The following is a 13631-nucleotide window of genomic DNA, read 5'->3' on the forward strand; positions in this document are numbered from 1 at the left end:
AGCAGAGCCCTGCTGGGTGTCCTCCTCCTCTGCCAGCTTTGGACCGAAACGGTGCGGGAGCAGCATCCTGGGGGTCCCTCGTCTCCCGGTGGCCTGTCCTCAACCAGGCCAGTGCTGGGTGAAGCTCAGCAGGGGTGACAGCCACAGCATACACCAAGCAAAGAACCTGTGGCTCTTCCGCTCACAACTGGTATTTTGTATGTTCAATTTTAAGATAATTTTTTTTTTTAAGTGGTGTTTGGAAGGGAATGCTTCTCATCCAAGAGTTTCTCAATGTTCTGCATGCTTTGCTGCAGAAAACCAGGCTAGGAAGGCAGACTTGCTACTGAGACAGAGATAAGGCAGAGGGATATAGGGAAAGGAAAAGAAAAACCCACTCCTGAACCAAGAAAATCTTTGTCAGCCTTGGAAGTAAGACTCAGGATTTCCTTCCCTGCCATGGAGTTGCTCAGGATGGGTCGGTTGGCACGAAGCAGGAAAGTTTGAAGAACTTTGCTGAACCAGCCTCTACTTAATCACTGAGTCACAGAATTTTAGTTCTGAATTTGTCAGCGCTGCTTAGAAAAGCTTTGATCTTTGTGTAAGAGGCTGCGCAGCCACAAAGGTCATTTCTTCTGATTCGTACAAATTGTCGCTAATTATTCTGTAACTGTTTTTCTTAAATAGAGGCTGTCAATCAGTGCTCCAGCTTCTGGCATACAGCAGCTCTCCAGTTCCTGGAGAAGCTCTCCAGAGCACAATGTCTTTTGTACCTAATTAGGGGCTTGCTGACTGATAGCTGGGCTGATAAGAATGAGAAGGAAGCTCTAACTGCTCTTTAACTGCCTCTTGATTTCTTTTCTCCCTTCTCTTCACTGTATTAGACCTTGTTAGACTTTTCATCTAGCTTTTCCCAACCTATTATGAAACAGAAAGTAAATAGTATCTAGCAATTCATTTTGATAAATCAGAAAATTATCTGCTTTCATGATCCCTGATGCCTCAGGGTGGGCTTTATTCCAACAGTTTGTGTTGCTGGAAGCGAAAATGTTCCTAACAGGGAAGTAGGTACTCGGATCTCATGCTCAAAATGTATGTTTTAAAGTTACAATTTCTATGAGGGCAGCAGTGATGAATTAAACGGAAAATAAGAACATTTTTTAAAAGTAACCATGCAAAGTGTTTTGGAGATCTTCTTTTTAATAACGTTATAAAATATATATGTAGCATCCTAAGTTTACGATCATTGGCTCTTTACAGAATTTTTTCCATTCTGAAGACAATAGACATGAGTCCTGGCAGGACTGATGGTCACAATAATGAATTATTAAGGCCATCAATACGTTTTTCTCAAGCTGTGGTTTCACTGTTGCCCTGGTTTGAGGTAAAACAGAACCAATTTTCAAACCAGGACAACTGTGGAACTCCCGGGTCTGGCCTGGCTGGGCGACCTCAGGTTGGACAGGGGGGGCTTTCCAAAACTGATGTCTTCTGGGGGAAGCCCGGAACTTCCCCTTGCAACAGCCACCAAAGGGAAACCAAAGAACCCAGTGTGGTGTTTCTGGCACAGTGTGGCTGAGCCTGTTGGTTGGCAACTTTCCCCCTTGCTGGCATGAAAGGGCCTGGGTTTGCTTCATTGGATGCAGAATAATTTGTGTCTCTGCTCCTTCCTTATTCAGGGTGTGAACTTGCATGGTTTTGCTCATGGATTTTGCTGGTTCACCTTGGGACAGGAGGTGCTGGGTCATAGAAGTTGAGTTACCAGGGTCAGTGCTGCTTCTGAGTCCTGGTACACATGTTAGCAGATGAGGTTTGCTGCAGAATTGGTTGAGGCTTGGAGGAGTGACGAGATGCAGCCTTGACATGGGGAAATTTTACATATTTTTCCAAAAGCATTTGAAAAGGGTGTGAAGTCCAGCAGTCCATGCTTGCAGGGTGAGCTCAACGCTGCTGTGAGCCCAGGGCAACTGCCTGCCCTCAGCTCCTGGAAGGGTTTTAAGAAGTGACCATGGGATTTGGTAGACATGCTGTGGGTTTCTGGAGTTGCTCACAGCCTGTCGTTATTTGAGACAGTAAAATTTATACTCTGAAAGCTGTGTTTCTAAAAAAATATGAGTGAAGTGAGTTCTGATTTCTCTGCCCTCACTGGACAACTTGCCCCATAGAAGCCAAAGCTGTTGATGAGTCTTCCATAAAGAGAGTAGGGCAAAGGAAACACGGTTCTGCCCATGGTGGATTATAAATGCAGTTTATTTTCATCTCCTGTTCTAAAAGCAAACTGTTCTTTGAGTTAAGACGACTGATACCAAAAGGAAGAGAGGAAGAGCATGCTTGTGTTCAGCTTTTTTTCTTTTTTTTTTTTCCATTTGGTCATAAGTTTTGAAAAATGACCTTTTTGGAGGCATAATTGAAAAACCAGTTGTCCTCATTCACACATATCGAAGGGCTGCTTAGTGTGGATTTGAAGCTGAGGATTAGGTGCTTTCTTCTGGGTTTTGGTGATTTGCATGATGTCAGTGCTAGCACTGGAAGAAGGGCCAATTCCTGACCTTGCCTGCGATCAATTAAGTAACAAGATCCATCATAAGGTAAGTGCATGAAGCAATAATATTGGCAGATAAATGTCAACACGACATCAAAAGCTTATTACGCTGTATCTGGATTTTGTATCAGGCTGCTGCAAGAAGGTCTCTATCTCAGACAGGTTTTTAGATGGATCCCAGGTGCTCTGTGTTGGATGCAAGATATCTTTGAATGCAATTTGCTAGAAATGTTTGTTATTCCCAACTTTGGGCTGGGCTCTGTTGTTCTAATAATAGTTAAATGTGCACACCACTTAAAAAAGAGAGGGAGCAAATGCTTGTAAAGGCGGAATTTGTGCTCAGCTTGGGAAGATAGGTATTGTTAGGTTTGCACGTTGGGTTTACTGGCAGAAGCACAAGCAGAGATTCGGTTAAAGGCGGAATTTGTGCTTGGGAAGGTAGGTATTGTTAGGTTTGTACGTTGGGTTTACTGGCAGAAGCACAAGCAGAGATTCGGTGACTCTGTAATTTCCAGCTGAGCACTTCTGGGAAGGAGGCCTGGTTTTCCAGAGTTCGGGCGCTGGCAGTGGGTTCTGCTGCAGATGATCAGTGCTTCTGAAAGTGAGCTCTGAGCTCTCGAAAGCTGCGAAGGAGTAAATTCTCAGAAGCGTAACCCTCCTTCTGGAGTTGCAATTTTAGAAGACGTAATGATAAATACTGACATTTATGCCCAGTCATGCTGCTTTTTAAAAAGTGAAGAGGAATGCAGGTCTTCTGCAGTCAAAGGATGCTCCAGAAGAACTAGAGCGATTAATAACATTGGACCTTAAGCAGAAGAAAAGCAGATTTCTCCTACTTGCTGGGACGTGGTAGGTGATATTTTATTCCAAGCAGAGCAGGCAGGGAAACCACTTTCCAGAGTCATGCACTCGTGAGAGCGTAGGTTTATTGTCAGCCTGTGTTTGCTCCAGGAGCCTGGCTTGTATTACCCCGAACTGCAAACATGACAGGAGAATGGTAAGTGGATTCCCAACCACCTCAAAGTCAGCATCAGTTCAGGTATCGTCTTCATTGGGACCAGGATCCTGGCAGTAGATTTAGGAGAAGGGGGAGGAGTGTCTGGTCAGAGAACTATCAAAATAAAAAGTAGAGCTGCAAACCAGTGTCATAAAGCAGAACCCAGCATCTTTGGCCCAGGCACAGGAAACCACATACTATTGAAGTAAATTGGACGTAAGCAGGTGCTGAGAGAGAAACGTTCAGAATAGGTCTAAAAGGAAAGTAATGGCAGGAATTGGAGGGGTGGGATAAGCACACAGTAAGTGATCCCTCCCAGACGCCAGCTACCATGGGCGGAAAAGCACTTGGATTTGCTGCGGGATTTTATTTGTCTTTTCCATGCTGTTTTCTCTTTGCATTTCTGCACCAAAAGTAACTGCATTAAAACAAACCCAAAGTGAGCGACCTCTGTGATTCTCCCTTTGGTATAAGCCAAGCAGGTTAGTGGCACCTGCCACTCGGGTCACCCGCCGGTTGCCCCAGCTTTCCCCTCATTCCCAGCGATATTAAAACAAAATAGGGTAAACTACCAGAAGTTTAGTAGAAATGCCCTCCAGGGAACTTTCTGTTGTGAGCCTTTTGAGGTTTTTGAAGCGTAGGAAGACATTATCCCTCCCCATTGCCGGGATCAGCAGCAGAACTGTCAGTCACACGCTATAAATGCATTGGGAATATGCCAATACCATTTTCAGCAGTAATACAATTCCTCTTCCTGGATTCTTTTCTGTTTTTCTTAAGGATTTGTTTTAAGCCTGGTGAAAGCTTCCTGTACAACTATTGGATTTCATCTCTTCGTTACACTCTCCCACTGTTTCAAACTCGTTTACAGACCACCCAGGACCCTCATCACTTGCCTTACGTGTTCTCCTCTTTTCTCTTCCTCCCCCCTCCACCCATTTGGTCTTTTTCAATCCTAATCAGATTAATCCTTACAACCCACTTCGCAGTCACTTAATCAGCAATCCGTGCTCTGATGCTTCTATCCTGCTGGCCAGCTTCTCCAGCGGACAGGGACGATGGAGCCCATCGCTTCCCTCTGCTTACCAAGGGCTGTGGGAAATGATCTACTGCTCATGAAACGTTCAGGACCCAGGAGGTTTGTCAGCTCTGCAGATAACAGAGGCAATGCTCTGATAATTATTTAAATTGTGGATTTATGAGCTAGTTAATGGCGTGTTTTAAGAAATCTGCAAAGAGAAGAAAGATGACAAATTTCAGTGCTAACTGGAAGACAGAAATGAGAGGGGAAAATGGTAGAAGAAAATTTAAGAGCTTTCCAGTCTTTCCAAGTAACATGTCTTGTTTTCTCTCTTGCTTTGTGGATGAGAATTTCTCACTTGGCCTCCTTGGTACGGTGTCAATAGCTCCTCTATTTCTACCACAGCATCTTGGTCCTTCAGGCTCCACAACCACATCTGCCAGGCAGGACTGGCTTCCTGGCTCTGCCGTGATGGGGCAGCCTCAACACCTGGCTTGGGACTTGCTCAGACCTTGCCCAGAGCCCTCACACAAGTGTACTCACCCATGGATGCTCTGAATGGTCAAAACTAGTCTTCATGGCAACAAATATACTATTTTTTTATCATCCTTCTTGGCATGGATGGACATAAAATTTTTTTATTAGGAAAATTTTTACACCAAAAGGGTTATTAAGCATTGGAATGGGCTGGCCGGGGAAGTGGTTGAGGCACCATCTCTGGAGGTTTTCAAAAGACAATTTGACATAGTGCTTAGAGACATAGTTTAGTAATATGGGGGGTTCTTTTGTGTGATTTTCTTTTGGTTTTTTGGTTGTTTTTTTTTTTAATCAGAGTTAGGTTGATGGTTGGACTAGATGATCTTAAAGGTCCCCTCCAACCTGCACGATTCTATGATTCTATGAAATACTGTCTTTTTCCTATATAACAACATGCCAACTGCAGTTTAGGGAGAGTTCGTCTTCTTGTCCATTCCCACCTTCCCCAATGTTCGCAGGGGATTAGCCATCATTCCAGTTCCCTTGCTTCGGAGACCTTTGGGATGATGCAACTGTTGGTGTCTGCCAAAATTTAGTGCTCTTCTTTTTCCGTAATGTTTGCTCTCAAGGGTCCAGGAGTCTAAGCGAAACTGAAACGTGAACTCTGCGATTTCATGTAGTATCAGCTGCAAAATGTTGTATGCAGAGCTCTAACGTACAATTAAATTATCCAAAAAACAACCTACATCCTTGCCATCTGCTTTTCCAGGGAAAGCAAAATAACGACATGTTTTTAATTGCAGATAGAGTTTAAACAAATAGGGTGTTGGTTTCCAAGCTGGTGTTTTCTTCTTTGGAGATCAGATTACATTTTCATCAGATTATGAAAACATGCTACTGTTTCATCTCTTTCTTTGACTATTAAATGTGTTAAATTGTTTAATGAATTCTCACATAATAGAGAAGTACGTCCTAATTTAATAAGTAAAATATTGAATTTGTCGCCTACAAAATAGCAGAAGAGTTCTACTGAAGAAGCTGCATTCCCAGTGGTGAGTGTGTTTGTGTGTTTCTCCTCCTCTGGTCTCTTACTGGGGTTTTCTTACAGGAATAGCCATAAGAAGCTAGTCCAGTTCTCAGGATAACTCTGTGTTACTTATTGCATACACCAAAAGCTTTCGTTTTAGCTTGAAGTTTCATTTCCACAGAAATGTTGATTTGTTCAGGAGAAGGACCAGCCATTGGCAGAATTTCATAAATAGTGGAAGCTTCTGTTTGCTGGTAAAAATTTGAGTCGCTAGTGTATCTTTGATTTACATTTAAATTATGCTGTTTCCCTGCAACTCTCTGTGTTTTCAAGCTGTTTGTGTTGAACACAGGCAACGTCACTTCAATAATCAGGGGACTGATGGCATGGTACAATTCCCATACAGATTTCCCTCCTTGCCAGACACTGGGAAGAATTCCATGTATTTCTCCAATGCAGTTTTTTTTCTGCATTGCGACTATTATAGCGTTCACAGCAAGCCCTCATAGCTCTGTAAAAATAAGAATATGGCATTAGGATGGTGCACGAATGAGTTAATAGTAAGTCTCTGCTGTGGTGTTTTGCTCCAAAGTCGTGTGCGCCAAACTGACCTTTAATCTTGGAATATAAATCACTTTCCAGTCCTATTATTTGTAAAATCCTACAGGCTTGCAAATGCACAAAAGAAGCCTTTGTCTCTTATTAATTTAATTTATAGGTTAAAGTTTCAAATCAGTGGCAAGCAAAAGCTGATTTACTATTCGCTTCAGGAATTGCCGTTCTGGAAAGCACGGCATTTGCTAGACTGCCTAGAAATCGTGATATGTAATTAGGAGCTTCTGTAATTATATATAATGTAATATAATTTGCTTATCTTTTCTGGTATGTATTATACATAAAAGCTGGGAGGGTAACTTGATGTGGATTAGCTCTTTCAACCCTAAAAACTAAAACCACTGTTTTTTGTCTTATTCTATTAACATCGTGGCAGGATCAGTGTTTTCAAGCATTTGAAGTTGCTGCCCTGTTCTTCTACGTAGAGAATCATCCCATCACTTCTTGTACAATGCCATTTGGGCTGCAGCAGAAAGTAGCCACTTCTGTGATAAAATTTAGATAAAAGCACTATGGGGCTTTTTCCCACCAGTTTGAAAAGAGATAAAGGGATTCCTATTTTTTTTTTAATTTGATTTAAGCTATGGAATTCCTGTGTGGAGTCAGATGTGGGACACTGGTGTCTTTTCCCAGAGTTAGCAGCCTTCCCGTCTGCAGTTCAGACCCATGTCTTCCATTTCATAGGTTTTCTAGTTAAGAAATTTTGTAAGACAGGTTTTCTAGTCTGTCTCAAAATAACTTAAGACAAAAAAATTGAATTTTTTCATAACCGTGCTGTCTATCACGTACCAGGGTAAAAGCTTTGGCTGCTCAGGGTGCTCGCTAGAAGCTTTTACCTCTTTTCCCTATTTACATGAGAAAGTAGGGATTGTGAATTGTTGCCCTTGCAAGCGTTATGGAAATATTTGTATTAAAAATGGCATTTATCTTACTCATATTCATGAATTCACTTATCTATATTTTCCAAGGATCATATTCTTCCTCTTCCCTTTCAGCCTGGCCGTCTCGATGGCTAAAAGGGGTTTTATTGCTTTAGCATTAATCAAGACATTTGACAGAATTGAACTGGATCCCGTCCAATTAGACGGAGACAATATTGAATTTCGAACTGTCATGTTGGATCCATTTGAATGTAACACAAGCTTGTCGGTCTCTGCAATCAATACACGGGTTTAATAATCCCAGCCTGAGGTGAATGAATGCCCACCTTTCCCCTGTGGCCATGGATGGTGACTGAAGTCAGTGAAGCTGTACTTGGGCTGTCCTGGGGTTTTCCATCAGCTGCTGAGGGCACCAAACACAAGCTCTGTAAGACAAGCAGGGAAAAAGCTTTTTTTCTTTTCTTAGAGACACGTTTAATGAACTCGCCTTCCTCAAGGAACTTGCTAACATCTTCAGGAGTCCTGCTCTTCCCCCAGGCTCAGCACTCCAAGCAGTTGGCTGCCTTGGTGAGGTGGGACCAGCACCCCTTTTTCACCCACATTTCCCCTTAGGAGTATGGATATAAGGAATTTTTTTTTTTTACTATTTTTATGATTATGTTTTTTTATGATGAGGGTGGTGAAACACAGAGAGGTGGTAGATGCCCCATCCTTGGAAACATTCAGGGTCAGGTTGTAGTGTGGATATAAGGAATAATTTTTTTTTATGATTTTTTTTATGATGAGGGTGGTGAAACACAGAGAGGTGGTAGATGCTCCATCCCTGCAAACATTCAGGGTCAGGTTGGATGGGGCTCTGAGCAAACTGGTGTGGTTGAAGATGTCCCTTCTCATTGCCAGGGCATCGAACTAGATGACCTTTAAAGGTCTTTTCCAGCCCAAATTGTTCTATGATTCTCTTGCTGCTTTTTTAACTTCTGTGTGTCCCTCACAGGGAGGAGAGCGTGGGGAGACATTAACCCGCAACTGCTGGAGCCGAGCCAATTCTGCTCTGCAAATAATGCTATTAAAGAGCATTTACTGAAATATAAAATGTGAGTTGGCTTTAATACCCACTAGTCTAACTGCATCGCTTGCCACAAAGAACGTGTAGGTTTGTTGGTAGCTCAAGGGCCTTGCAACAGTCTTCATCTTGTTTGATAAAATTTCCTGTCATCTGTCTAAGGAGTAGAAATAGTATCCCACGCAGGAGGTGGCCCACGCTCTGTACGAAATGAGCTAGGATTGGTAAGTCCTTAAGGCAATAGTTGCAATTAACAGTTTGCAAGCAGCCCACAATGGAAATCTGCTTGAATGTGTTACCCTTGGCCCCGAGGCAAATAAGTGAAATATTTTAATTCAAGGAGTTAATTGCAATTTTAGCAGCCTTTCAGTACCAAGTTTGGCAGATGATGTGAAAAGCTGTCCTGCTGTACTCTAAGCCAAGTGACTAGGAACACCGGCACAGATGTTGAAAGCCAACATGAGCAAGAACAGGCTGGGAATGTTTCTTGACTCATTATATCATTTGTTAATGATTTTTTTTTAGTCTTGCTGCCATGCTTTAAGTTGCTGCAAATCACCTCAAAGAGTATTTCCAGCAACTAGAGAAAGAGCCCCTTGAGCAGACAGTGTGGTCAGATCCTGAGACCTCTAACCAGTAGCTGCCAGCTCAAGAGTGCCGTCTCCCTTTGCCCTTGCTCACTGGATCTGTTGGTAAACAGAGCTGATGAACGTTTCACAGCCTGTTCCTCCTTTTGAACGTTGAACCTGAACTATCTGAGTGCACCAGGGATTGACAGGAGAGAGCGGGAGCCAAAGAAAACTGCAGTAACCTCTCTTCTCTGCCAAAAGAAGTGAAAGGATAATGTAGCATGTAGTTATCAAAGGGTATTTTCTCAAAGCCGGTCAAACCTGACTTTCCAAATTGAACTTTGGTTTTGTTATATAGAGAGCAGCTTGCTTTTGGAACTTGCTGAGATTAAAGTTCACATGAGGGTACTTCCCCGAACTCCTGTCCTCAGGTCTTGTGTACTGACCTCGGGTTTGGGTGCTGCCTTTAGGGAAACTTCTTCCAGCAGTTCTTGTGCCAACCTTCATTCTACCAGAAAATGCTTGGGAAGGTCCTAGAGAGATTGACGAAGAGAGACTGAGGGTGCCAGGGGAGGGTCAACACCTGAAACCCTCCAAGGGGAGGCAGCTGATCCCTCTCCATGTCAGGGTGCCCTGGTTTGCTCCTGGGGCTCCTGAATGGATGTTCTTCTGCTAAACATGTTTTCCTCCTGCCGGCAGTCCCCGCGAGGTGGTTTTGTGGGGCAGGAAGTCATTGAGAGGGGCCAGGGAGCTTAGCATTTCATGGCCAAATCCTGCTGAGATGCTGCTTGTAAGAGGTGCTCAGCATTTCCAGCAGGTTGATCCCTTTGTTTCCCAGAAACCTGCAGCACAAAGTTTTAAAAGGGCAATCCTTTAATTCTTTAAGCCCCTAGTCTGAATTTCATCATGGTCTGTGAATTTGTTGTCATTGAGAATTTCCTTTAGAAGTTTTGCAAGAAATGTAACCAGAAGTATGTCTTTAAAAAGCAATTTTTCTCTATTAATGCATTTCCCTTCTGCGAGATGTTTGATCGTTAGTATTCCTCTGTGTATGTTTGTGTGCCATTTTCATCCAGTTGCTCCTGCCGTACGTTTTCCCAACCATGAGCAAGATCTAACAGGGCTTTTTATAACTCCCTTTTGCAATCACCCGTGCCAAATATGCAGCAGCAACACACGTGACCCATCTGTGCTACCAGCAGACAAGCGTTAGCTGATTACCTTGGGGGGATGTAAAGGCCAGCAGTAGTTAACGAACGTGGCTGGTTCGCCGCTTAAATATTGGAGATTTGCTTTCTATTGTTTTATTACTCCTGTAAGTCTCGGCAGCGTGATTAACATCAAGCCCATGGCTTTCCTCATTACCGTAATGAGTTTATCAAGCTGATGGGCGAGGGTGGAGGGGAGTTCCCGGGGATGATGGAGCACGATGCTGCGCGGACGTGAAAGCCATGTGTGTTGCGTTATGTCATAAAACGCGAAGCTTTCTCAACCAGAATGTACTTGTGAGATTTGTCGTTGATTTGTTGGCTTGTTTGTGGGAAAGCCGTAGGTAAAAGGAAGAGGTGCTGTCAAAGGACTGTAAAAGATGAGTACGGGGAAGGTTTTTGTTGTGGGTTTTTTTACTTCTGAAATAAAAGATCTTCTGAAGGTGGCGGTTCAGCAGCTTGGGTGCTTTTGAGGATCTTATCCAGGGCTTTGTCCTGTTTAGTGTCTTCGTGTCTGTACCCTGTATGAATTATGGGGTCTTCCTTTTCTTCCTAGCTAGAGTAACTGAAGAGGAACCCAGCACGGAGGGTGAGGGGACAGGAGGGGGACCCTGTACAGCTTGAAGGGCACGAGGCAGAGGCTGAAAGGCAGGAGTGGGTATTTCTGTTACTCCTTGCTCGGCACCGGCTTGTATTTTGTCTGACAGGGATGAGTCTAGGTTTCATTTTATGTGATTTGCCTCCAGCAAATCTCAGAGGGGCTCGTGCCAGGCTTGAGACCTTTCAGCCTGTCTCCCTCTGAGAGTACTTTCTTTGGGCAATAATGCAAGCTTTTAGCAGGGTTGCCTCTGCATCAAGCGTGGTATGGGTTTAATTTGCTGGTTAAGATGTTAGTGACTTCTCCTAGATTTCTAATGTTTCCTCTTCTACGAAATCTTATATGTCACCTATACAGGAGCTGTTTTGGCTGGGGGTTTTTAGGAGAGCACTCAGGAATTTCTTACTGTTTCTCCGGCACTTTAGTTCAATTTACACTGTACACTAAAGAAACCGTTCCCTTTAGGTTAGGATAGGTTACATGCTCTCCTCCTTGGAAGAACAAAGGGCTGTCTGTTACAGCGAGCATGGTTGTAAGTTGGGAGGTGATGCTGCAGACAGATTTTTGGGGATGTGTTTCATATTTAGAGGGTTGACGAGCAATGAGAACGTTGCAATAAAATAGGGTGCAAACAACCCCTTAAATACTGGGAAAGTAGAAATAAATGAGTTGATTAAAGTGTAGGGTGTTGGCTGCATTGTTGTTGTTGTTTTCTGTAGGGACCCTGTAGCAGCCCTTTGTGGTCTGGGGAGCCTGGGTCCCGTGGTCCTTACTTGCTGAGAGGGGGCAGTGGGGTCAGGCGGGTCCTTGCTGCCCTTAGGCTGTATTGGAAGCCCTGCCCTCCTCTGGAGGCTGGATGGACTCCTCCAGCTCCCTGCAGTTTCTTGCCTTAAGCTTCTTGCTTAACTTGCATCTTTGTACCAGATTTGGGTTGTTTTTTTAAGTGCTGCTGAGGTCCATGATGGTCAAAACGGGGTGAAATAGCTTAATTTTTTTTGTTAGCATCAGCCATTTTAACCAGATCTTTGTAGGGAACGTTACATTTTGCCATTCCTGAAGTTGTCCTGCATACTGCATCTTTTGCTGCCTTTTGAGTCACATCCCTCCAGTAGCTGGAGGCTGATAGAACCCATCCTTGCATCTCGGTGGCAGGAGAGCCCTGCGTAGGGGGTACTTCAATGTTCCCAGAAGTGCATGACATAAAAGCACTATATAGCCATAACCGTGATGTCTTATCACGGCAACTTTTAGTCCATCTCCTTTTTAGAAGCCCGTTGGAGATGAGGTCCGTGGCCTGGTGTTCACGTGGCTCTGGTGCATGCAAACCTCTGCACAGTAGCAAGCCCTGACCTCTCTTGGAGGACTTTTCACACCGGGAGAAATGAATCCCCATGGACCCTTAATTAGGTGTTTTCATGTTTGCTTTAAGGAGGCTCCACAACATGCTGGTTTTATGGATATTGCATTTGTGTGCACCAGAGCTGGGTTTAGGGTCCCTCTGGGATGAATGGCCTGGTTACTCCCCCAGTCTTTTCTTCCAGCAGTTATATTTCGAGAAAAAGCAACTGTAAATTTGTATGGTCTCTACTCTGCCATTGGACGCTGATGCTGGAGTATGGGATTGAAGGCCACAGAAAAGCCAGGCAGTGAGTTTTACCCTGGAACAGTGGTTGAAATGATGACTTGAAGTTTGTTTCTACTGCTGTTAACATAACTGCTGCCTTTGATCCCAAAGAGTAGCGAGAGCAGACCTGTGCAGGCATTGCTGGAGGTGTGAAGATCTCAGCACCTGATACTGTGCAGTGAGAGTTGACTTCTTAGATCTCCTCCTGCTCCTCTCAGACAATGCCAGGCCTATGCCCTTACTCCATAACTGGTTTTGCCCAGTGCAAACAAGGATTTTCAAGGGTTTTGAGGAGGAGACTCAGAGGCCCAGATCTAGGGATTCATTCTGGAAGATCATCCACGTGATGACCAAAGACCAGAAGGCATCCAAGGTGTGGTAGCCTGTGTAGTTGGCTGGGGAGGCAGGACTCTCTCTGTCTGAAGCTAGATGCGTGCACAGAGCTTGAAAATAATTGCCACCTTTGGATTTCAGTGGAGCACTGGACTTGACACTCTTGCTCTTAGGGTGAAAGTCCACCGCCTTCCTTCGCCCATGGCTACAAGAGGAGTTGTACATGTATCTAACTGGCACTTTCTAAGCCTGTGTTTCTTGAAGCTGATTCCCCCTTTGCCAGCCGGTAGGGTCAAGCCCAGCCTGCCTGAAATAATGCCAGACCTTGTTCTGTTCTGCAGTTTGTAAAATGGCTTAGGAAAGAGTAAGAACCATCAAAAACAGGAGTTGGGTTTTGTGCTGGAACCAAGAGACAATACATGTCTGATGTGTGCTGTATGAGTCCATGCCAAAAAGGTGACAGCCAGGTGCCATGGAAATATTTGATTTTCAGCCAAAAGACGCTCTCGTAAAAGCATCTTGGGAAGAATTCCTTGCAGTGTGTGTATCTTCATCTTGGTCATGAGCGTGTAGTGTGCTGGCCATCAGTATGTCCAGGGGGGCTCAGATGTCAGTGGATATTAATTAATGCACCTTTTAGCATTGTACACATTTAATATTTCTATGGCTTCTGAGAGAGCCTGACTCTTGGATTACT

General features: G+C 44.0%; 1 protein-coding gene across 1 annotated transcript in view; it reads left to right on the forward strand.

The window, feature by feature from the left end:
- Nucleotides 1-2489: 2489 nt before the first annotated feature.
- LOC106884647 (lipase maturation factor 1-like) overlaps nucleotides 2490-13631 on the forward strand; it is a 123942-nt gene continuing 112800 nt past the window's right edge. The window contains exon 1 of the mRNA XM_014936169.1: nucleotides 2490-2567. Within this exon, the coding sequence (XP_014791655.1) occupies nucleotides 2490-2567 (78 nt within the window). The remainder of the gene's footprint in view (nucleotides 2568-13631) is intronic.

This window comes from Calidris pugnax, unplaced genomic scaffold (assembly GCF_001431845.1).
Source record: "Calidris pugnax isolate Ruff unplaced genomic scaffold, ASM143184v1 scaffold17, whole genome shotgun sequence".
NCBI lineage: Eukaryota > Metazoa > Chordata > Aves > Charadriiformes > Scolopacidae > Calidris > Calidris pugnax.